The sequence below is a fragment of the Macaca thibetana genome, chromosome 11 (assembly GCF_024542745.1).
Source record: "Macaca thibetana thibetana isolate TM-01 chromosome 11, ASM2454274v1, whole genome shotgun sequence".
Lineage (NCBI taxonomy): Eukaryota > Metazoa > Chordata > Mammalia > Primates > Cercopithecidae > Macaca > Macaca thibetana.
The window spans coordinates 121,645,511-121,668,329 of NC_065588.1; the positions used below are offsets into that span (position 1 = coordinate 121,645,511).

At 47.6% G+C, this 22,819-nt stretch overlaps 1 protein-coding gene across 2 annotated transcripts in view; it reads left to right on the top strand.

Annotated features, from left to right (window-relative positions):
* TMEM132B (transmembrane protein 132B) overlaps positions 1-22,819 on the top strand; it is a 1,306,862-nt gene that overhangs the window by 877,242 nt on the left and 406,801 nt on the right. The window contains exon 1 of one of the 2 annotated variants that reach the window (XM_050747885.1): positions 144-3,719. The exons of the other annotated variant lie outside the window; for it this stretch is intronic. Within the exon in view, the coding sequence (XP_050603842.1) occupies positions 3,665-3,719 (55 nt within the window). The 5' untranslated portion in view covers positions 144-3,664. Of the gene's footprint in view, positions 1-143; positions 3,720-22,819 lie in introns of those variants that run through there. 2 annotated transcript variants of the gene reach the window in all.

The following is a 22,819-nucleotide window of genomic DNA, read 5'->3' on the forward strand; positions in this document are numbered from 1 at the left end:
CTTTTTACATATGGCTAGCCAGTTTTCCCAAGCTCTATGCCTTTTTTATATTTTGAATTTCCATCATGTTTCTGGAAGAACTTACTCCATTGCAGTGGGCTGACTGCTCTAACAAACAACCCCCACATCTCAGTGGTTTAGTCCAATAGAAGTTTGTTTCTTTTCCATGGAACAGTTCAATCAGAGTGTGAGGCAAGCCTTCCACATGGTGACTCGGGATTCTTCCATGTTGTGGCTCACTTACCCGTCGCAGGGCTTGCAATTCTGTGCTGGGTCTCTGCATGGAGGAAAACAAATTTGCACATTCCCACATATGGGCCAGGTCTGGAAGTAGTGTACCTCCTTCTTACTTGCAATCCATTAATTCAGGCTCAGTCACATGACCACTCCTAGCTGCAAGGGTGACTGGGAAATGTAGTCCACCTGTGGGCCGAGGACAAACAGTATGGTCAAATCACCATCCTAGGGGAGTAAGCAGACAAGATCTAGGTTTTCTAGCACAATAATTCTGCTCTTAGCTTCCTATCAATCTACAAATTCCATTTTACCCTCTGATGGACATTTGCACTATTTCTAGTCTTTGCCTTATGCAAAGGAAAAAGAATACCGATAGTGTCCTTATGTGTACCTCTCTGTGGGCTAGTTTCAAATATACCTGTTTGGTTTTCATTTAAATGCAGCAGCACCATCAACTCCCCATCCATGTAGTAGCTTGCTCTCAGCTAAGGGTATGGAACTTGCATACGACAGAGTCACACAAGGTTGTGACAGACCAAATAAAGGGGCCTGAGTGGGAGTTAGTACCCCAGCTTCCAGCCCCACCTCCACCTCGGCCCTGCTACCTACCCTCTTCGTTAAGGGGTTGGGGCTGATGATAATATTAGTTTACATTTCTTGAGCACTGGCTGTGACACTTTTCTCCTTGCTAACATTTCTTGAGCAGTGTCCTAAGCTCTATACACACATTCCCACATTTAATCCTCACACGGCAATCCTTCTGAGGAGGGCACTATTGTCTGTCCTGTTTTGTAGACGAGGAAACTGAGGCACAAAAATGGTCAGCAAATGCCTAAGATTATGCGGTTCTCATGTATACTCCCTTCCAGACAGAGGAATTAGGAGAGTCCATTAAGAAGGCCTCATGGGCACAGTGGTAAGAGGCTAGCTTTAGAATCAGGGATTGGTATAGATTCAAATCTGGGTATTGCTGGTTCCCTTGGGAAAGTCTACTCTTCCTAGGTCCTCAGTTTTCTCATCTGTAAAGTGGGGGTAAAATCTATGCATCAGGGTTTATTGGATTGGTCATTCCTTCATGTATTCATTCAGCCAGTGCTACGCCGGCACTGGGGGGAGAATCAATCTGACCAGGTCCTAGATGTCACATTCTACAGGGAGAGTTCTCTAGGATGAGAGAACTCTCTCATTAGAGAGAGTTAGAGGTGATGCATGCTTAACGCCTAGCTGTGCCTAGTGCTTTCTAGGCCCTTGGGGACTGGTTATTATAATAGTGGATGGTTACATGTGTTGTAAACTGTTAAGTGCTGTAACGGTGTTAGGTAGCAATAATATTGAAAATTCTATTTTCACTTAAGGGTGTCCCCGATATGTGAGGCAGTGATGAAAAGTGCCAGGAATGAATGACTTCCAGGAGACCAGCTCCTTGGGGTGGGATGACTCCACCGTGACTTTCTGCACTGTCTCCCAGCATCGCCCAGTGGGACTGGGGCCCAGTTGCCTGCAGTGTTCTGTGCCACACACTGTCCTGGCTTAAAAGGGGACAGTGAGAGCCAAGTTCCATGGGGATTTAATACTGGCTGAATTTGTCGAGGTCTTACTTGTGGGAGGAAGCACTTCACATGTATTAACTCATTTAATCCTCACAAAACCCCATGAGAAAGGCACTTCATTATCCGCATTTTATAGATGGGGAAAATGAGGCACAGAGTGGTTGAGGAACTTAGTCAAGGCCACACAGCTCCAGAGTGGCAGAGCTGGGATTCAGACCCAGGTGGTCTGGCTCCATAACCTGTCATTTTAATTACTGTGCTCTGTGGGGTCTTGTGACTGGATCTGGATACTGGGTAGGGTTGGAAATGCCTGCCAGGCAGCAAAGGGCAGACTCCCTGGAGTCCAAGAGGGGTGGGGTTGCAGGTGCTTTGGAGATCTATTAGGATGGTTCCCTCTTGATCTCAGTGTCTCCCCTCTCTAAGGATTGCACAGAATCAGCAGCTTAGAGACCAAGACAGATTCAGCATGCTCTCCCTCCGTGCCCTCACCCCCTTGCCATTCTTATGCAGGTCCAGCATTCCATGGTTGACACCTGTGAGTTTCAGTGTGGCCATCAGCGCTGCTCTGGTTGTGTGTAGGGCTGAACAAAAGTACCAGGAATGAATGACCACTAGGAGACCAGCTCCGTGGGGTGGGATAACTCCAAAGTGAATCTCCACACTGTCTCCCAGTGTTGCCCAGCTTTGCCCAGCAGGACTGGGCACTAGTTGCCTGCAGTGCCACAGCACTGTCCTGGCTTGATAACGTACCCTTTGTTGACTTCTTTCTTCTCTCTTTGTATTTCTCCATTCCTCACACGATGCTTCCTGGAATCATCTCCAAATGAAACACCTGTACTCTAATTATTGTCTCAGAGCTGCTTCTGGGGGATCCCAAATCGAGACATCAAGAGTAGCTGGAATCTGCCACCTCATTAGCAAAGTTCCTGGGAGCCAGTGACATGGAAGACCCCCTCTTTCCTCCTCTCAGTTTCTGAGCCTCAGAAGATGGACTGTGAGGCGTCACTGAGCTCGGACTGGACAGAATTCCCTTGGCCTCTGGCTCTTCACCCTGCTGCCCTGGTTAGCACCCTGGGGCTCCAGGACCACGTGTGTGTGAACAATTGCAGATGGTGGGTGAGTGAGGAGGAATTTGGCCCTGGGCTCTTGATTAATGGAGAGCTGTGGAGGTCAGCACCTCTGGGATGGGAAGGCAGCGGCAACCCTCTTGGCCGCTGACCCAGAAAAGATCTGGGGGAAGAGTCGAACAGTTTGGGCTGTGATGCTCTCCCGACCGCAGCATTTCTTCCGTGCTTCTGTTTTGACCAGATTGATTGGAAAACACAGGGAGGATAAAACTCAGATGCTTCTGCCACAGGGCTGATGGGCAGAGCTGGACCTGTTCAGGCTTGTTAGGATCAATTCTGTGGTTGGCACGTGTGGGGACATGGTGCATGGAGGGTTGGATTGAATGCTCTCTGCAGCAGACGTCGCTGGCGCCTACCCACGGCCGTGACCCCCTGTTGACTGCTAGAATAACGTTTTGTTTAGGAGGTGATGGGCCCCCCCGCTCCGGAGAGGGATCCTGATTGGTCCAAACCGATGTATCACTCACTTCCCTCTTTTCCAGTGATTGGTTTAGAAGTGGCCACGTGACCAGGTGCTGGCCCATGAGATAGAACCGAGCCTGTGTACTGGGGCGGGTTTGACTGATTCTCTCCCTAAGGGAGGAGTCTAGGAGGAGAAAATCCTCTTGTGTTCCCCTCTTTCCTGTTTGGATGCAGACCCTGAGGACCTGACCAACTAGAGCTGCATAGCTATGGTGCCGCGGGCGAGGGAGACCTTGCCAGCACGCCGAGGAGGGCAGACGGGGAGCTGGAAGGAATCCCAGGTCCCTCATGACGCAATTGAGTCTCTTCAGCGGCCTGGCCACCGCCCACCTCCGAGTTTCTCGTTAAGTAAATAACACATGTCCTTATGGCTTAAGCCGCTTTTAGTGGGTTTTTCTGTTATTTCAGCCAAATGCGTGCTGATGGATAAGGTCACTATTCTCGAGAAGTCTTTCTGGGGAATTCTTTAATATTTTAACACTTGATCCAGGACTTGCTTTTTAACTCTCGGCACTTTACTACCTTAGAGCATACTTACATTTTGTGCCTGTGATTCAGTCAGTGCAGTGAGTCCTGGCCTCAAAGGTCCTTACTGGCACTAGGTTCGTTCCTCCTCCATTACCTGCCTCTTACCACACAACGTTTTAATCTGTACTAGTTGAAAATCTTGTGGTTGTCATTAAGAGAAACCCACTGCAACTGGCTAAATACATAAGTAAATTCTATCTACCTATCTATGTATCAGTGTATCTATTTATCATCTATCGTTTATCATCTGTCTATAGAAAAACAGTCAAATAATTTATTGACTCAGCAATGAAAAAATCAAGGCACAAATCTTCTCGTGTTGCAGCTTCAGGCATAGCTGAATCCAGGGGCTCAAAGAATAACACTGGGAATGTCCTCTCTGGCTCCAGGCTTTGCTGGCGTCTGTTGGCCGTGTTTCGGCACAGGTTTTCCTCATGAGCTATCAGGATGGCTGCTGATGTTCCCAGCCTTGCATGCTCCCAGTCGCCCAGCTGTGCACTCCCAGTGGAAAGAGAACAGCTGTTGCTCAATAGATTAATCATTCCTCTCCTAATTTCGTCTAAGGGGTCCCCCTAAGGGCATGTGGCCATCCCAGAACCACTTATTATTGTGCTCAGGAGGATAGAAAATGCCGAGGCAGGAGCAACCTTAGGTCACATGCTGGTGTGGCAACCAATCTCCCCGAACGCCAAGGGCCGGGAACAGGGCGGAGGATGGTTCCTCAAAGGAAAGCTGGGCAAGATGAACAGAAGAAGGAGAACTGGAGCCCAGGCAGGCAAAAACAACAGATGTCTCCTCACAGTCTAAGGTATTTTGGGAGGAGAGGAGACACTGCAGATTTCCTCTAGTTTCTTTTTTTAATTGCTAGTTGTAGAAACTTTTGTTAAAAAACCTTACACGTGAGGCTAACATGTTAAGGAGAAGGAGGTGCTGCTTCTCAGGTTGGCGCTGCGGGGAGGGGTGTGGTGGCGTCTCCTCTGTGTGGAGCGGTGGAGCAGTGCTGCTTCGAGTGTGGCCCCTGGACTGCAGCAACAGCATCTGGAAACCCGTTAGAAATGCAGGTCCTCAGGCCTCGCCCTGGACCCATGCAACTAGAAACTCTGCAGGTGGGCCCCTGTGTTTTAACAAGCCCTCCAGGTGATGCTGAGCACGCTGGAGTTTGAGAACCACTGCAACGGTGAAGACAAAGGTGAACCTCAGTTGGTCTGGTTGTTGGTTCATGGCCTGTCCATACTGTTGTGTACCCTACCTGTCCCTTTGGTGAGTTATGCTAATTTCTATGGCTGCCATATCAAATTGCCACAAATCTGGTGGCTTAACAAAACAGAAATTTATTATTTTGCGATTCTGGAGGCCGGAATTCAGAAACCAAGTTTTTGGTAGGGCCACGCTCCCTCCAGAGGCTCTAGGGGAGGCTTCTTCCTTGCTTCTTCCAGCTCCTGGTGGCTTCTGGCAATCCTTGGCGTTCGTTGGCTTGCACTTGCCTCACTCCTGTCTCCGCCTCTGCGGTCACATGGCTGTTTTCCGTGTGTGTGTGTGTGTGTGTGTGTGTGTGTGTGTGTGTGTGTGTGTGTATCTGTGTCCCACTCCTCTTCTCATAAGGACCCCAGTCATTGAATTTAATGTTTATTGGCTGGGAATTCATCAGGAAAATTCCATGATCAGGAATTCTCTATTACAGATATTTGTCTCAAAAAAAAAAGGTAAGTGAAAAGTGATAAAAGCAAAAAGTTATTTTTTTTTCAAGAAGATATTCTTAGAAGAGGATATTTAAGAAATCAACTGACCAATGCAGTATGACCTCATCTGAGCTAATGACATCTGCCAAGGCTCTATTTTCTGGACGGATATGAGTTTTGAGGGGAAAGGGCCACTGTGCAACCTACTGCATGAGTGACCTTCCATGGTCCAAGAAATGTGGGGTTTTTGGACTACACTGAGCGCTAAGAACTGGAACTCCAGAGCTTACTTTGGTCCACACAGGAAAACTTGAGCACATTTGTCTTAATAAAAATGATGTGAATAATCTGGCACATTTATATTGCCCATGTCCCAGTGGTTTTTGAAACATATTTTTTAGTGGTGGAACTCTTTTCTCCCCCTAAGAAATATTATGCAGGAACATAGGCTAGAAAACACAGCCGCTCTGATTGGAACCAGGGTAGAAGCTTGCTAAGGCATATTTTTTAAATTCTAAGATTTCACAGAACAAAGTTTGAAAGCAATTGCTTATACATCTTTTTCTTTAAATTAAAAAAAACCCCAAAGGCTTACAGTCTTTGTACCGATCCCTATTAATACTTTAAAAAATGCTTGTACATGGTAAAAACAGTTCAAATAGTAAAGTTACAAAATAAAACTTCTTTTGTGTCCACCCCCACCAGAACTCAGTCTTTCACTCTGAAAATACCACCTCTCCATAATTCTAGAAAAATATATGCACAAACCAGTCTGTGTATGGGTGTGTGTTTGTCAAATCTATGTGAAGAAAGGCACAGTATTTGCACTTTGATATAAAATATTTAGTTTATATTCTAGAACTTTCCACACGTATGCACATATAGATCTACCTTATCCTTTGTAATAGCTGTGTAATAGTCATTGTCTTCATATATTATAATTTATTTAGAAAATCTCTCCATTGACGGGTGTTTATGTTGTTTCTAGTTTTTTTCCTCATTATAAACAACGCTGATGTGAGCATCTTTGCCTTTCCTTTGTGTTATCACCATCTCATGGTTCTTTGCTTAGATTCTTTTGTTTAATTCTTTTTGGAGCTCTCCAGTAGAGTGTGTCCATTTGAAGAAGACAGAAGTTTGAAAGTGAGGTGGCAGTCCCATATTACAGTCAGTTGATTTCTTAAATATCCTCTTCTAAGAATATCTTCTTGAAAAAAAATAACTTTTTGCTTTTATCACTTTTCACTTACCTTTTTTTTGAGACAAGTATCTGTAATAGAGAATTCCTGATCATGGAATTTTCCTGATGAATTCCCAGCCAATAAACATCTCCTGATTAGTTGAATTATAAATTGGCATTGGGAGAAAGTCCTAGGCGCAAATATAGAGTTGACACCGGCTCGCCAGACAGACAAGGATGTGCTGTAAATATTGGGATAGGGTTAAATGTGCAAAGTCACATTGTGCATTTTTTTCTATCTCATAAATGTATAAATAGCCCCCATGTTGTTCCTAAGGACCCAAGCTTGACTTGTTCGGGCAATTAATTAACTGAGGTGTTCGGTGAAATGGCTATGTTGTTCTTTTCTGTTTTTAGCTCTGGCAAAAGCATTATTATGGACTCTTCTAGCTAATGAGAAGATCTTCCTGATGAAAGTTACTTTGGTATAAAAAGCTCTAGCCTGGAGAAGTTGGGAAAATCATTTTTCTCCCAAGAGTCTCAACTTCCTAATCTGTGAAGTGGGTTGGTCGGATCAGATGGTCTTCAAGACCTTTCCAGTTCAGCGATTCCATACCTCTTTGAGTGTCATAGTGGCCTGTATATGTGTCTCTGATGTCCCTGGCTTGGGGTTTTTTTTCCCCTAGGTAGGTCAGTGTGTTAATTTTGGCAAAGGGGACTTATCCAGGCCAGGACAAGGATTTTTTAACTCACCCCAGTGTCTGAAACAAAGTGATTGCTGGGCCCTCAGCAGTCATGTAGAAGTAGGTTTGGATGTGTGTAGCAGAGAAAACCAAAATAATAACGGATTATACAGGATAGAAGTTAATTTCCATCTCTCACTACTAATGTGGCTCCATGATGTCAAAAAGACCCAAGATCCTTCTAGTTTCTGCTTTGCCATCTTTGGCTTGTGACTTCCATCCTCATGGTCACCTCATTGTTGAAGATGGCTCCCAGAGTTCTGGCCATCATCTCCACCTTCCAGGCAGGCCTTGGAGGAAGCAGATGTCCCAATAGCTGTTTTGACTGTCTTCAAGTTATCCTCTGAGAAGTCCCACCCCGTGAGACTTATATCCCGTGCTCTTACTTATATCTCATTGACCGGAACATAGTCAGTGGCCACACTTAACTGCAGGGAAAGACAGAAAAAGGAATTTTCAGCGGCCTCACATGAACTTGGGGTTCCTTTCTTAACAAGCAAGGGGTGGATGGATGCTGGCATAGGCAATTGAAAGTATCTTTTAGGACCAGGATTTGGCCATTTAGTCTGAATCAAAACAGACTTTTCCACTAATAGGCTTGGGACTTCTCCCGTTGATTGGGTTCGGGGATGCGGAGCTTCTCAGCCACTGCTGAACTGATAATGCTTTATGCTAAGGATCCTCTTCCTGGAGCCTGAAATCTCCAGGTCAGCGGATTCTGTCTTATTCAACTGCCTCGCCATAGAGCCTGGCATGGTGCTGGCCCATAGCAGCCATTTCGTGAGCTCCTGTGGTCTGATCATGGCATTTTTTGCTGATTTTAAAGGGGATAGGAATTTCTCTTATGGCTTCTTCTTATGAAGATGTGTATAAGGGTTTATCTTTCCCACTAGACACCAAGAGATTGCTGTAGTCAGGGATGTAGATATTTTTCCTGGGACTCTCGTAGCACAGCTCCTGGCAGGCAGTTGGCCTCTGTAAATATTTCCTGGATTATATTCTGTCTGGGGGCAAGTGGCTGTGGCCAGGGATAGTGCTGGGCTGTGTGTGATGTGATGAAGTTCGTATTTTTTGCATCCTCCTTTTGTATCTTTGCCTTTCTCCACTTCCTGACTCTTTGCTTTTCCTGATCACACAATTCTTGTTGCTCCAGTTGAAAATGTCCCATCCTGTGACTCCACTGCAAAGGACCCAACCCAATATTTTCCATGGCACTTCCTCCCAAGCTAGTGACTCAGCCCTGTGAGCTAGCGAAGGTGAGCTTTTCCCCATCACCGCCCGCTGAACCCAACTCATGATAGACTGCACAGTGGTTCTCCATGTGGGGTCCTGCATTGGCCGCATCAGCACTGCCCGGAGGCCTGTTAGAAATGCACATTCTCAGGCCCCACCTACCGAGTCAGGTGGGACCCAATGATCGTGTTGTACCAACCCCCCGGGTCCCTTCAGATTCTGAGCCTTGCTCAGGAATCTGTATTTTCAGCAAGCAATACAGGTGATTCTGATGAAGGGGGTTCAGGAGCCACAATCCAAGAGATGTCCTCTGTTCAAGACGGGATCAGATAGGTCCTTGCGCTGTTCATGAGACGGTTCTGTGTGTCACCAGATACCAAGATGCACCTAAAATGATAACACCTCCAGATGGAGTTCTCTGCTCACTGGGAGACAAGGCTCTTCTTCTATGCCCTATCTCTTCCCTTGTCTAATATTCCAATTGCTTTATCTTAGGGTGCAGGCTATGTGGGGATAAACAGTGTGTGGGGAGAGCTGAGGGGGCATTGTGAACAATGTGGTGGTGAGGAAGGGGTTGAACTGACAGATCTCTTTCCAGTGTATTCTTTGCAGCTGATCCTGCTCCTAGAGCCTGTAGCATCATGGGATTGATGAATATTCCTAAGCCTCTACATGCTAGTTTGGCTTCCTTCTTAACTATGATCCCCCAATTCCAGGGAGCTGTGCTATAGCTGCCACTCACGGGTGGTCATGGTGGGCTCTGGATGGTGGGCCCCTGGGAGAGGCTACATTTGCATTTCTCACCTATACAGTTAGGGGCTTGTGGGAAGTTCAACCCAGGTCAGGCAGCAAATAAAGACAGAGTCCACAAACTCTCACATGATGTCCTGCCAAAGCTGGGACTAGCCTGAGGGTGCCAAATTGTGACTTGGAAACTATATTTTAACTGTTGCACTTCTCTTCACCTCCATGAATCCCACCTTTGTCCCAGCTACTGTCATCCCTCCCTCTTCCTCCCAGCTGACCCATTATCTACCCGTGGGTCCATGGAGGCTCTTGCTGCTGGATTTTTTTTTAAGCTGAAGTGAAATTTACATAACATAAAATTAACTGCTTTAAACCAAACCATTCAGTGTTACTTAATACATTCACAACACTGTGCAACCACCATCTCTACCTACTTCCAAAACACTTTCATCCCCTAAAAGGAAACCCCATACCCATTGAGCAGCCACTCCCTAATCCTCTTCCCCAGCCCCAGCAATCACTGATCTGCTGTCTGTCTTTATGGTCTGGCCAAGTTTGGGTATTTTATGTAAAGGAAATCGTACAAATATGTGACCCTTTGTGTCTGGCTTCTTTCACATAACAACGGTTTTGAGGCCTATCTATGTTGTAATGTTTATCAGCACTTCAGTACTTTTTTTTTTTTTTTTCTTTTTTTGAGACAGAGTCTTGCCCTGTTGCCCAGGCTGGAGTGCAGTGGCACAGTCTTGGCTCACTGCAATCTCTGTCTCCTGGGTTCAAGCGATCCTCCTGCCTCAGCCTCCCGACTAGCTGGGGCCACAGGCGTCCACCACCATGCCCGGCTAATTTTGTATTTTTAGTAGAGACAGGATTTCATCATGTTGGCCAGGCTGGTCTCAAACTCCTGACCTCAAGTGATCCGCCCACCTTAGCCTTCCAAAATGCTGGGATTACAGGCATGAGCCACTGTGCCAGGCCAGCACTTCATTCCTTTTAATAGTTGATTTTTTTTTTTTTTTTGAGACAGAGTCTCTGTTGCCCAGGATAGAGTGCAGTGGTGCGATCTTGGCTCACTGCAACCCCCTCTTCCCAGGTTCAAGTGATTCTTGTACCTCAACCTCCTAAGTAGCTGGGATTACAGGTGCACACCACCACATCCAGCTATTTTTTTTTCTTCCAGTGGAGACAGGATTTTGCCATGTTAGCCAGGCTGGTCTCAAACTCCTGACCTCAAGTGATCCACGTGCCTTGGCCTCCCAAAGTGTTGGGATTACAGGTGTGAGCCACCGCTCCCAGTCAGTTCCTTTTTATAGTTTAACCCTATTCCATTGTCGGGTAGACCACATTCTGCTTATTAGTTATGAGCTTATCTGCCATCCGTTAATGGACACATGAGACCGGCGGAGTCCTTTACAGAGGCTGTTGCATCATGTCTCTTGTCTGTTATGGTGCTACCTTAGAGCCTCCAGTCCTGGTTCCCCAGGCCAGCTGCAGAAGCCCATCCAGCCTGGCCCCACCTGATGTATCCTGCACCGCTTCAAGCTGTCAGCTCCACCCTTCCTGGCTGCTTACCCTGGCTTCTCTGTCTTTTGAAAAGCCGAGCTCTTTGCCCTCAGGGCCTTAGATAGGCTCTTTCCTTTTCCATATTTTCATGGCTGTCTGAACTTGGATCTTTCCAAAAGCAGACCCCAAGACAAAGATTTGGGTACCCGTAGTGCATTGCAGACACGATGGTGAGGGAGCAGGAGTGGAGACAGGAGAGGGAGGAAAGACAAGCACAGGTATGTGAGTGAGTGAGCAGGTGACTGCTGTGGGCAGCTGGGGCTCAGGCCCCACTGAGTGTCCTACAGAGGCAAGAAGGAGCTGGGATATTGATCCACTGACCCTCCCCGCTTCTCTCTTTGGGTGCTACCCAGAGGTGTCGACTCGCTGGCACTGCCAGCATCAGGCTGAGAATGCCCAGCATGCGGCCAGAGAGCGAGCCCAGGTAGAGAGAGGTAGGTGTTCCAGGTAAGAGGTTGTCAGCATCCTGCGCCGTCACCAGTGCCGAAGGTGACCTCCAGGGGGCACCAAGGGGCCGTGGCTTTGCTGCTGCCGCTGGCTCACCCGGATCCTTCAGCTGTGACGTCAGTGTTCTCACTTCAGACAGGCTTTCCTGCACCGCCCCAGCCCAAGCAGGCCTCCCCTGTTCCTGTTCTCTCTCCTGCCACCCTGTTCCTCTCCTTCCTAGATGTGATAGCTTGCCAGGATACGTTGACAAACTTTTTTATTTTTATTTTTTGAGAAGGGCCTCACTCTGTTGCCCAGGCTGGAGTGCAGTGGCGTGATCTCTGCTCACTGCAACCTCTGCCTCCTGGGTTCAAGCAATTCTCGTGCCTCAGCCTCTTGAGTAGCTGGGATTACAGGCGCCCGCCACCATGCCCGGCTAATTTTTTTTTTTTCTTTTTTTTTGAGACAGAGTCTCGCTCTGTTGCCCGGGCTGGAGTGCAGTGGCACAATCTTGGCTCACTGCAACCTCTGCTTTCCGGGTTCCAGCGATTCTCCTGCCTCAATCTCCCGGGTAGCGGGGATTACCAGCACCTGCCACCACGCCCAGCTAATTTTTGTATTTTTAGTAGAGACAGGGTTTCACCATGTTAGCCAGGCTGGTCTCGAACTCCTGACCTCAGGTGATCTGCCTGTCTCACCATCCCAAAGTGCTGGGATTACAGGTGTGAGCCACCATGCCCAGCCACGTTGGCATACTTAAAGTTGCATTTGTCTCCTGGGTGGTGAACTTCACAGCACCAGCATGATATTTGCAGGCAGCGGCATCCCTTGTGCTTGGTGCTGTTGTGGTACATGGTGGATGCTTGGTTGATGGTGTTGAATGAACAGACCAGGGCTCCTCTGCTGTCATGGCCTCCTCCCTGGTTCCTCAGAGGGGCCGTGACTTCAGGAGCATACTTGATGTCCCACGACAAAGTCTTTAGCGTATGTCACCCGAGAATGTCACACAAGCCCAAGATCCAGGGAGCATAGAGCAGCTGCGCTCATTTATTTTTCAAAACCAGACTTGGTTGTATTTGGATTTTGTAGTTCTTCCTCTTCTCCTCTCTCTTTTTTTTTTTTTTTTCTAAAGGGCCTGACTTCTGAGCACAAAGATGTTGGGGGAATTTCTGGGAGGTTATTGCATATTTTCTCTCAAGCGGTCGCCTCTGTTTGTCAAAACAGTCTCAGATGTGGGCTTTGCTTTCTCTGCTGTGTGTAATTTGGTTTTCTTTCCCTGTTCCTTTTTCTTTAAGCTTTGGGCTTGCCTGCTGAAGTTAATTCCTGGGAGCATTAGGTGTTGATTTTGTATTTGCAGTTTATTGCAATGCATTGAAATGGCTATTTTGATAAGTCTGGTGCTTCTGTTTTCTGGGCTCCATTTTTGAGAAACATTTTGTTCAGAAAGGTCCGAAGGCCAGAGAAATGCACGGAAGAAAAAGATGAGAAAAGTTGATCAGTGACAGGTGGGATGATCAACACAGACGTTTCACCCACAGGGGACGTTTCACAGACCTGTATTGATTTATTTCCTCTCAAAACCCTAGCTGTTTGTATTTAAAAGTGTTGAGAATAATGAGAAAGAAGGGAATCAGGGTATTGTTAAGCGACAGGGGAGGTGAAGCAGATGGGAAGCCTGAAGGAGATGCATTTATTCCTTTGTTAAGAAAAGATCAGCAGAACCCCACACCATCCCAGTGTCTGACGTGGCGCCTGGAATAGAAGATGAAAGATGTCCTCAAAAGATTTACATTCTCTAGAGGGAGACTGAATTTCAGTCCAATATGGGAACTATTATGGTAACAACGTGTTCAGGGAGAGCATGGTGGGGGGTGGGGTGGGGCAGAATTGAGATGCTTGGTATGGGACGGTCAAGGAAGGCTTCCTGGAGGAGTTGATGGGTGGACAATTCAGTTTTGGGATGGGGAGAGAAAGAGAGAAAGAAAGAAAGATGAGATGAAGTCCCAGGCTTAGAAACTGTTAGGGAAGAGTATGAGATTTTGTGGTGTGGATGAGTAGCCAGGCCAGGGGGTTCTGTGATGTTCTGATTTGTTCTGGCATGTGTTCCCAAGGATAGGGCTAAGGCGCTCTGGCCTTTGGGATTGAACTATAGTCATAGTCAGGATTCTTTTGGTTGCAGGAAACAGAAACTTAAGTCAAACGGCTTTAAGAAAAAAAATTCCCATTTGGTTTCTATAAAGGAAAAGTGTAGGGTTTTTGGCTTCAGGAATGGCTGGATCCTGGAACTCAGGGAGTTCCACTGGATCCTCGTCTCTTTCTTTCTATCTCTTGGCTCTGTATTTGTCTGTGTGTGTTCTCAGGTGGTCTTCTCATAGTGATTAGATGACTGTCTTTTGTTTCAGCCAACATCCTTGCCTTTCCATAGGCCCAATAGGATGGTATGCGTCTTCCCTGATGGCACTAGTGTCCCAGAATTGAGTGTGGCAGCCCAGGGACACTCATGTGAATGCAGAAGGTAGAGGTAAGGCAGGGCCACCCTCTGCTCATCCTCCTGGCGAGCACTGCTGTGGAGGTGCCCGGCTTTCACAAGATGGTGTTACCGAGGCCCCACTGCCTGCTCATGGTTTGTTGGGGGGAGGTGGAGAGCAGGTCATGTGGTACTGGCTTCAAGGGGTAGGATGCCACAGGCATTGCTGCAGTAGGAGTGGTCTGTAGATTATGCCTTTTTCTTGATAGTAGTGGCTTCCTTATTGCAGTGGCTTCCAGAGGGTGGTGGTGGTGGCATGATTTTGGAGCTAGCAGCTGTGGTGACAACATCCCAATTCAGCTGGTGGCATCCTCATCTTACAAGAGAAAACAGCTCCCTTGGTGCCCTGGATCTGCCATGTGACTTGCAGGGTCGTTTCTGGAACGTTGACCTATAGAGCTCATTCCTTGCACCTTCTGGTGATTCTGTAAGGACTTCGCCCCTGGGAAAAACAGCTCTGCTTCACCAAACTGGAGTGGATTCTGTTCTCTGCAACAAAACCCTGCCTGACACACTGAGTGTCTCTGGGCTATGGCTGTCACCCTGGGGTGAGGGAGTGAAACTGGGGCTGGTTTTGGCCCAAGTCCCTGTCATTTCCATGACATCCGTGGTAGAACAGCCCTCACAGAAGTGCTATTTGGGTTAATGGCATGTTCCTAGCTATCTCCTTCCTTTTGACAGGTCTGTTAATAGAGCTGACATCTTACTGGGGCTGTAGTGCGTTTTATGGACCCTGCTAAGCTACCTTGCAAGTAAGGCCTGATCTCTGGGCAGTTTGAAAAAGCAGAAACAAAGACAAACCCACATGAGCAAAACTTCTGGCCTTAGACGGCGTGGAGTCAGAGGGTAGGAATGAGTCCCAGGTACCCCAACACTGACCCCTTGCTTCAAGTAGAACTTCTTAAAAAAGACATGCACCTTACTCTTAGACAGGCATGCCCCTAGGGAAGGGAATGCAGAGCATTTCAGCTCCAACGCTACTTTCTGGACCCCCATCTCTCTTCTGGACTGCGTCCGGTTTCCGGGTGTGAGCTCCCTGTGTCCCCTACGTTTTGTGTTCATGGAGCTCACTGCAGTGTGTGATTACGGACTGTACGGTGGGATTAGTTGGTAAATGTCTGCTGCTTTTACTAGGCTGCTAGGCTGGAAGCTCCAAAATGCCAGGCCTTCGTCCCACGCCTGACGGAGAGCACGTGCTCGATGTACAGTTGTTGAATGAGTGATCAGTGAGTGAATGGGTGGGCGTGAAAGTCTCCAGAGCTCCAGAAGTGAGTGAATGGTGGTGGGCCGGGGTAGGGCGAGTACCTCCTTTAAAACAAAGATTCTTAACCCATTTTGTGCCACGGGTCCTTTTAGGAGTTAGATGAAGTTGTCTCAGAAAAACGTCTTTTAAATGCATATCAAAAAATACAGAGGATGACAAAAGAAACCAATTTTGTTGAACTCCAGGTATTGAAATATGAGGAAAAAGAAATTTGAGATATGGTAATTTGCTTTTCCAACGTGCTTAAATACCAAGAAACAGTGGGGGATAAAATAGGCATCATTCCGAGGTCATGGTGAGCGTAAATGATATTTTGAGATCTGAAAAAATGGGAATGGGATATAAAAATACCTGTGATTCTCTTGGAGGCAAGATCACAGGTCCTGCTGACACACATAGGTTTGCTGCTTCAGTTTGTGATGCTCTATTTCAGCTGGGGTTTCATGATGTGAGTGTTTTCCATGCATATTCATGGACCCCTGAATTCTGTTCACTCACCCCAGGCCCTGGACACCCTATTTAAAGGAATGTTGTCTGGACTCATCTGGATGTGACTCATGGCTCGAGATTCCCTCTTCCCTCTCACTCTCCTTTCTCTACGACAGTGGGTTTCCAGTATCGCCTTCTGTTGAGCCTTCAGAGGAAGCATGGTTCCGCTGGCACCTTGTTGAGCCTTCAGAGGAAGCATGGTTCCGCTGGCACCTTATTGAGCCTTCAGAGGAAGCGTGGTTCTGCTGGCACCTGGGTTTTGGACTTCTGGTCTCCAGGGCCATGAGAGAATATGTTTCTGCTGCTAGAAGCCATCCAGTCCATGGCAATTTGTCATGGCACCCCTAGGAAACTAACACAGTTGCTAAAGCTCTCCTTGCTACAGATGTATGAATAAAGTTTGATGACCAACATGTATAAGTCTTCTTAGCATTGGCCACACTTGGTGTATCTATGGTCCACCTGTTCAAGGGAGGTCTCCTTCCTGCAAATGAAATCGGACTAGAAGGCAGACCTGTGGGGAGCATGGCAGGTCCACTCAGTTCTGTTTTGAAGTTCTGTCCCAGCATGTAGCAGGTCTTCCAAAGATTTGTTGTGAATGAATAGAATAACAATGAATATTTTCTGAGATACTTAACTATAAGCCAAGTCCTGTTCTAAAATACCATAGGAGGGCTCCTTTTTTTTTTTTTTTTTTTTTTTTTTTTTTTGAGACAGAGTCTCGCTCTGTTGCCCAGGCTGGAGCACAGTGACCGGATCTCAGCTCACTGCAAGCTCCGCCTCCCAGGTTTACACCATTCTCCTGCCTCAGCCTCTGGAGTAGCTGGGACTACAGGCGCCCGCCACCTCGCCCGGCTAGTTTTTTTGTATTTTTTTAGTAGAGACGGGGTTTCACTGTGTTAGCCAGGATGGTCTCGATCTCCTGACCTTGTGATCCGCCCGTCTCGGCCTCCCAAAGTGCTGGGATTACAGGCTTAAGCCACCGCGCCCGGCCGAGGGCTCCCTTTTTAATCCTCACATCAATGCCATGAACCCAGTCCCAGTGTCACCCCCATTTTAAAAAATTTTGAGACAGGGTCTCACTTTGTTGTCCAGGCTAGAGTTTAGTGGTATGATCATAGCTCACTGTAGCCTCAGCCTCCTGGGCTCAAGCAATCCTCCTGCCTCAGCCTTCTGAGTAGCTAAGACTAGAGGTATGCACCACCCTGCCCAGCTAATTTGTTTTATTTATAGTAGAGATAAGGTCTTGCTATGTTTTCCAGGCTGATCTTGAACTCCTGAACTCAAGCAATCCTCCCACCTCATTCTCCCAATATCATTCCCATTTTATCCTTGAGGAAACTGAGGCCCAGAGAGGTTGAGTGATTTGTTCCAAATCAAATAGCGTATCAGTGGCAGAACTTGGCCTTGAGCCTAGTTGGAACCACTCCAGAACTAAACTCACTCTAGGTGGAGTTGCAAACTCCTGACCTCAAATGATCCGCCCGCCTCAGCCTCTCAAAGTGTTGGGACTACAGGCGTGAGCCACCATGCCCAGCCACAAAAGTATATTGAGTGGTGTTGAGGTTTTGAGTACAAATGAGTCTATTACCCAGGTAGGGAGCGTAATACCCAATGGGTAGTTTTTCCAGCCCTTTCCCCCATCCCTCTCCCATCAGTCCCCAGTGTCTGTTGTTCCCATCTTTGTGTCTGTGAGTACCCGTTTAGCTCCCACTTGTAAGCGTAACCACGCAGTATTTGGTTTTCTGTTTCTGCAGGCCTGAACGAATGCAGACCTGCAAATGTAGCTAGAATATTTGCCTCACCCTGAATGGAAGCTCCATACCTATTAGCAGTCACCCCCAACCCTCCCTTTCCCCCCAGCCCCTGCCCACCACCAACCTCCTTCCTGTCTCTCTGAGTTTGCCTGTTCGGGACATTTCTCGTCAATGGATTCACACACAATGCAACCTTTTGCGTCTGGCTTCTTTCACTTAGCATGACGTTTTTGAGGTTCACCCACGTTGTAGCCTGTGTCGGAATGTCATTCTTTTTATGGCTGAATCATATTCTATTGTATGAATATGATACGTTTTGTGTATTCATTGGTTGATGGACATGTGAGTTGTTTGATTTTTTGGCTATTGTAAATAATGTTGCCATGAACATGAGTGTGTACATTTTTTGCCTGACCACCCATTTTCAGTTCCCTTGGGTCTATGCTCAGGAGTGGAATTGCTGGGTGACAGGGCAGCTCCATCTTCAACTTATTGGGGAGCCTCAGTGCTTCTGGAGTGAGAGCAGAGGTGGGCGTGAGGCATGACCATGCTATGGGGAGAGGATGGCACAGCCCTGTGCAGTGCTGGCCCCTCAGGGAGCTGCTTCTGCCAAACCAGCTTCCGGCCTGGGGACCCAGGGCCCAGACCCCGCTGACATGGGGCCTCGCTTTCCCAGGCTGCATCTTCCCCAGTGTTCCCTGTCCAACACCTCCTCTTGGCCACTGTCACGGGTATGCACCCAAGGGAACTGAAGGTCGGTGTCTGGACAAAAATATTACCAGCCAACTCGCAGTGAAGTGGTTCCGACTGGGCTGGCTTGTGGTTAGGAGACCTTCCTCCCCTCCCCAGAGAAAGGTCAGCTCATTCATATGACAGCGAGATCCCCTTGAACAAAACCTTCAAAGCCACGTGAAGGGATGATGGCTTGTCCTCATCTAAGCAGCCGTTGCAGGATGGCTTTAAAATGAAAATTCCCTCCTAGATTAGAGTGCTGGTGGCAGCTCCTGAGCCACTGAAAGAAGCATGGTGGGGTGGAAAAGTCTGGCCAGGGGCCTTTAGGCCAGCCCTGCCCCCACCATCTGCATGAATTCACTTCCCTCTCTTGGCTCCTCCCTCAGTTTCCCCATTTGTGCAATGGGGGGATGGAGCTGGGCAACTGTTTCCCAGACATCAGTAAGCACCGACCATCTCTGCTAGTTTTTCACTTAAAAGTATAGCACCGACCATCTCTGCTAGTTTTTCACTTAAAAGTATAGCACCGACCATCTCTGCTAGTTTTTCACTTAAAAGTATTTACCCAGGACGACAGCAATTCTGAATTACTAGCACCAGTGGAAAGCCTGTATCCCTTGAAATAATTCTAAGGCAACAACAAAAGTACTTTTGTTGGTTTCCTTTCGTTTTATTGGTTGTTATTTTTCCTTTCACTTGGTTTCTTTTCAGAATCATTTTATAAAAAAAGGGCAATGTTGAAAATCAAGAACGCTTCCTTGTTCTCAGACCCACCCCCAGCCAGCCCCCCACTGCAGTTCAGGAGGGAGAAAAATGACTTGCTACTCTCACCCCCACCATTCCTGCCAGGAAAAGACACCCCACAACCAGGCAACTCTTGCCCCTCCCGTCCACCCCTCTGCGTTCATTCTGGTCACAGGTGGCCGAGGTAGGAACTGTTGGGATCAGGTTGGAATTCTGACCCTGGAAGGTCACAACCAGGGTAGTCTGTGAAGAGCACGTTGCCCTCTGACTCCTGGGACAGGCAGGACCCAGGATGGGGAGCTTCGATGCAGTTCTGTGTAGCTAGACTTGGAGGGGCAGCAGCTGCTCCTCCCACAGGACCCAGTGTCAGACCTAGCTGTTTTAATCTGTGAAGTGTTTGATGAGTTCTAGCACCCCGGCCCCTTGCTCATACAGAATGTTGGGGGATGGGGGGACTTAGCCCTGGAAACAGGCCTGGCAGCGTTGGTTCTTCTGCTAGGTGGGCAGATAGCCCAGGCAGTGCTGGGGGAGTGCTGGGCAGATGCCCCAGACCCTTCCAGTCTCTGGCTTGTCCCACATCACATCCTCGCAGATGTCCCATGCTTGTCCCACTACCCCATACCCCAGCAGTCCTTCAAGGTCCAGGCTCTGAAATGGGGTCATGAGCTCCCAGGCCGGGCCTCCTTTGGGATCAGGCCACCCGGCATCTCTGCAGCCAGATGCAGGCTGGGATACTGACAATAACACGGCCCATTTTAACACAAAACGGGACCCTCGTGTGCTTCTTCCACTGGCAGGATGGGCAGAGCCATTCCACTGACCAGTGGGGATCAATCCGGGCCCTGGCAGTGACTGGCGCTGCCTCTCCTGTGATCCTGCTGGCTTTCTGCTTCATGACAACGATAGCTCTCAGTATTGACTGGACTGGAGGTCGCTCTGTGCTGAGGAGAATGTCAAGCCTGTTAGATCATAAAAACCGGCTTGCTGTCAGTGTGAGCTTGGCTGGTGGCTCCTCCTTTCCCCGCCTTCCCTGCCACAGGGAACTCAAGCCGGTTTTGGGTTAGGGAGCAAGTTGATCCATGTAAATAATGCATAGGATTATGAATATGAATAGGGGACTCGTTCGGTTCTGAGGAAGTCAGCTTCCTGGGCTGCGTCTGTCATCCTGTTTATTAACACGCCGTCCCCACTTAGATGCCATGTTTTGAAACAGTGTGCCGGTGTTATGATTGTGATTACTATTATTATTTGTGCAGCGGCATTTGGAAGCCCTTATTAAGTGATTCCCGTTTGCTTCGGCATGAATGCACAACGTGTGAGACTTCAGGACAAGTTCAGCGTCTCCAGCACACACAGTGCCATTTAAAGAGGAAGCCCTGGTTCCAGTGTTGGCTTCAGAGTACAAACAAATACTGATTTTTCCATTTCGGGCTCTTTTGTGAAGTGCTTTGATTCTTAAATCGGAGGCGGCTTTCAGGCACCTGTCTTCTCACCCTTTGTTCCTGGGGACAGAAGTGATGGATTTTGCAGTCTGGAGGCATCTGTCATTTTGAATCCATCTGCTTGTTAGGCACTTCCAGTGTGTCTGATGTGACACCATTTGGGGTTTCAGCATTTCATCACATTTCCCACCGGGAGAGCCTTGGGTTGGTGGGGGAGGTGGCGGGGGAAGGGGCCCAGTCAGGATTTTCCACTTAAGTTATTACTGTTTCAGGCTTGGGATAGTATTTTTAGAAGACATTAAATCAAATGAAAGGAATCTGAGCGGGGACCCTCCCCTATGCAGGAATATTCCTTCTGTGTGCTGTTTTGATTGCTTCCAGTAATGAGACACTCACTACCTGTAAGGTAACCCCTTCCATCAAAGTTCAGATCTGACTGTTAGGCCTTATTTTCTCCTTTCTTTGTGTCCATAATCACCCACCACTTTGAACTTCTGGAGTTGTTCAGAACAATCCTAGAAGTCTTCTTACTTGAATGAGACACAAATATCACACCCCATCTTCAGGATGAAAAAGCTCCATTCTGTCTGCTTTTAGTTTGATGGCAACTTGCATGGGACAGTTTCATATAACAGGCTCTATCTAGTTTAAAACCTCATAGGAAATAGGTTCTGGGGGATCTTTGGAGGTTCTTCCAAGATTCTGCCTATTCACAGATGATGTGACATGAACCCATCTTTGATGCCCCTGCCATCCCCCTCCTGTCTGCACCCTGTGGCATTCCTAGTTGATTCTTCAGGCTTGATGTCCATGTTTCCATCCCAGTGATCATATTTGGTGTAGGGGTGGCTGACATACCTTGGCCCAGGGAGACAAGTGACCAATCAGAGATAACATCCTGGTCAATCAGAGCATAGCCTTCCTATTGGCCAATCAGAACATAGCAGCCCCCTGGCCAATCAGAGCACAGGAGCCCCCTGACCAGTTAGAGAATAGTATCCCCCTGGCCAATCAGAGCATAGCATTTCCCCTAGCCGATGTCACTGGCTCTGGGATAGGCCTGACCTATTAGACTTCATTTCAGAACTTTTACTGGGACAGTGTGGGAATGTGCCACCCCCACCGCCAGATGGCATGAAGTAGGGACTACTCCTTGCTGTCTCTCTCTCTCTCTTTTTTTTTTTTTTTAAATTTTCCAGCCAGTTAACTCACTTTTCGCTTAAGCTAGTTTGAGTTGGTTTTCTGTGATTTGCAGCTAAAAAATACCTTGAGACACTGCTTCGGGGCACAGCCTTCAGTGTGACTTTGGATTAGCGCATATATTCTATGCAGCCAGGTTGCATGGCAGAAGACTTTACATAAAATCCCACCCAGCATGATTTTTATTCCCAGAAGCAGATCTTGGAGGTGGTGACCAGGAAAGAGAGTCTGAAAAGAGGCTGTATATGTCACCTGCAGGCATTCTAATACCCACAGCTAGTAGTTTAAAGCAACGGCTCTGCAATTCTGAGGTCCCTGATCTTGTCTTTTTTCAGGAGGAAAAATTAGGAGCTAGCAGGGGATATAGCCAAGAAAAGAGAACCTCAGAAACACCGGAAAAAGCATCTTTATGAGTGTAAACCATATTAATTCAATCTATCCTTATTTAAATATCTTAAAGCTCACAACAGGCTTTTCTCAGAGGAGAAAAAGAAAATGAAATCTCCATATGGAGACTTGAGTTATTGTAATATTTTAGATAGGTTACCAGGGGGCATCAGTGATTGCGTTGCCATTGGTTTTTTACTACACTAACTTTATTATCTTTATCTGGATTTATATAGCGTTTGATGGAGTTTATATCGCTAGATGTGTAGAAAACCATCTGAATGTGCCCATAGCGTTGTGTCTGAGTGTGCCCCATGGAAGCCTAATAAATTATAATCTATCTATTCCACTTAAAGGCATAAGTGTAGTTGATTCTGGCTGCTTTATTTATGTGTTGGCTTATGCTTTAGGCTGTTTTTTTTTGTGGGAAGGAGACTGGGTCAGGGGAGTGGGGTTTGGGGAGCATGTGAGGATGTCTGCCCAGAAGTTGTAGTCAATTTTGGCCCTGCACCACGGTTCCCCTTCTCCCTCTGCCCACTGTGGCTGCTTTTTCCCCTGCTGCAGGCGCTGGTCTGAGGACCTGCACCAACACGTCCTGCTGTCATCTCCATCAGTCTTCTTTCTGGGGAGCCCAACCTATGACACCTCCCTCTTGTTAACCACCGGCCAGTCACCCACACTGGTAACCCCTGGTTTAGGGCAGAGGTCAGGTCTAGGTGCCACTGAGCCCCTTATGAGCATGTGACCTCCAGGTGGAGTGGGGCAGGGCTTCACGTACCTCTCTGGACTTGTGTTTCTCATG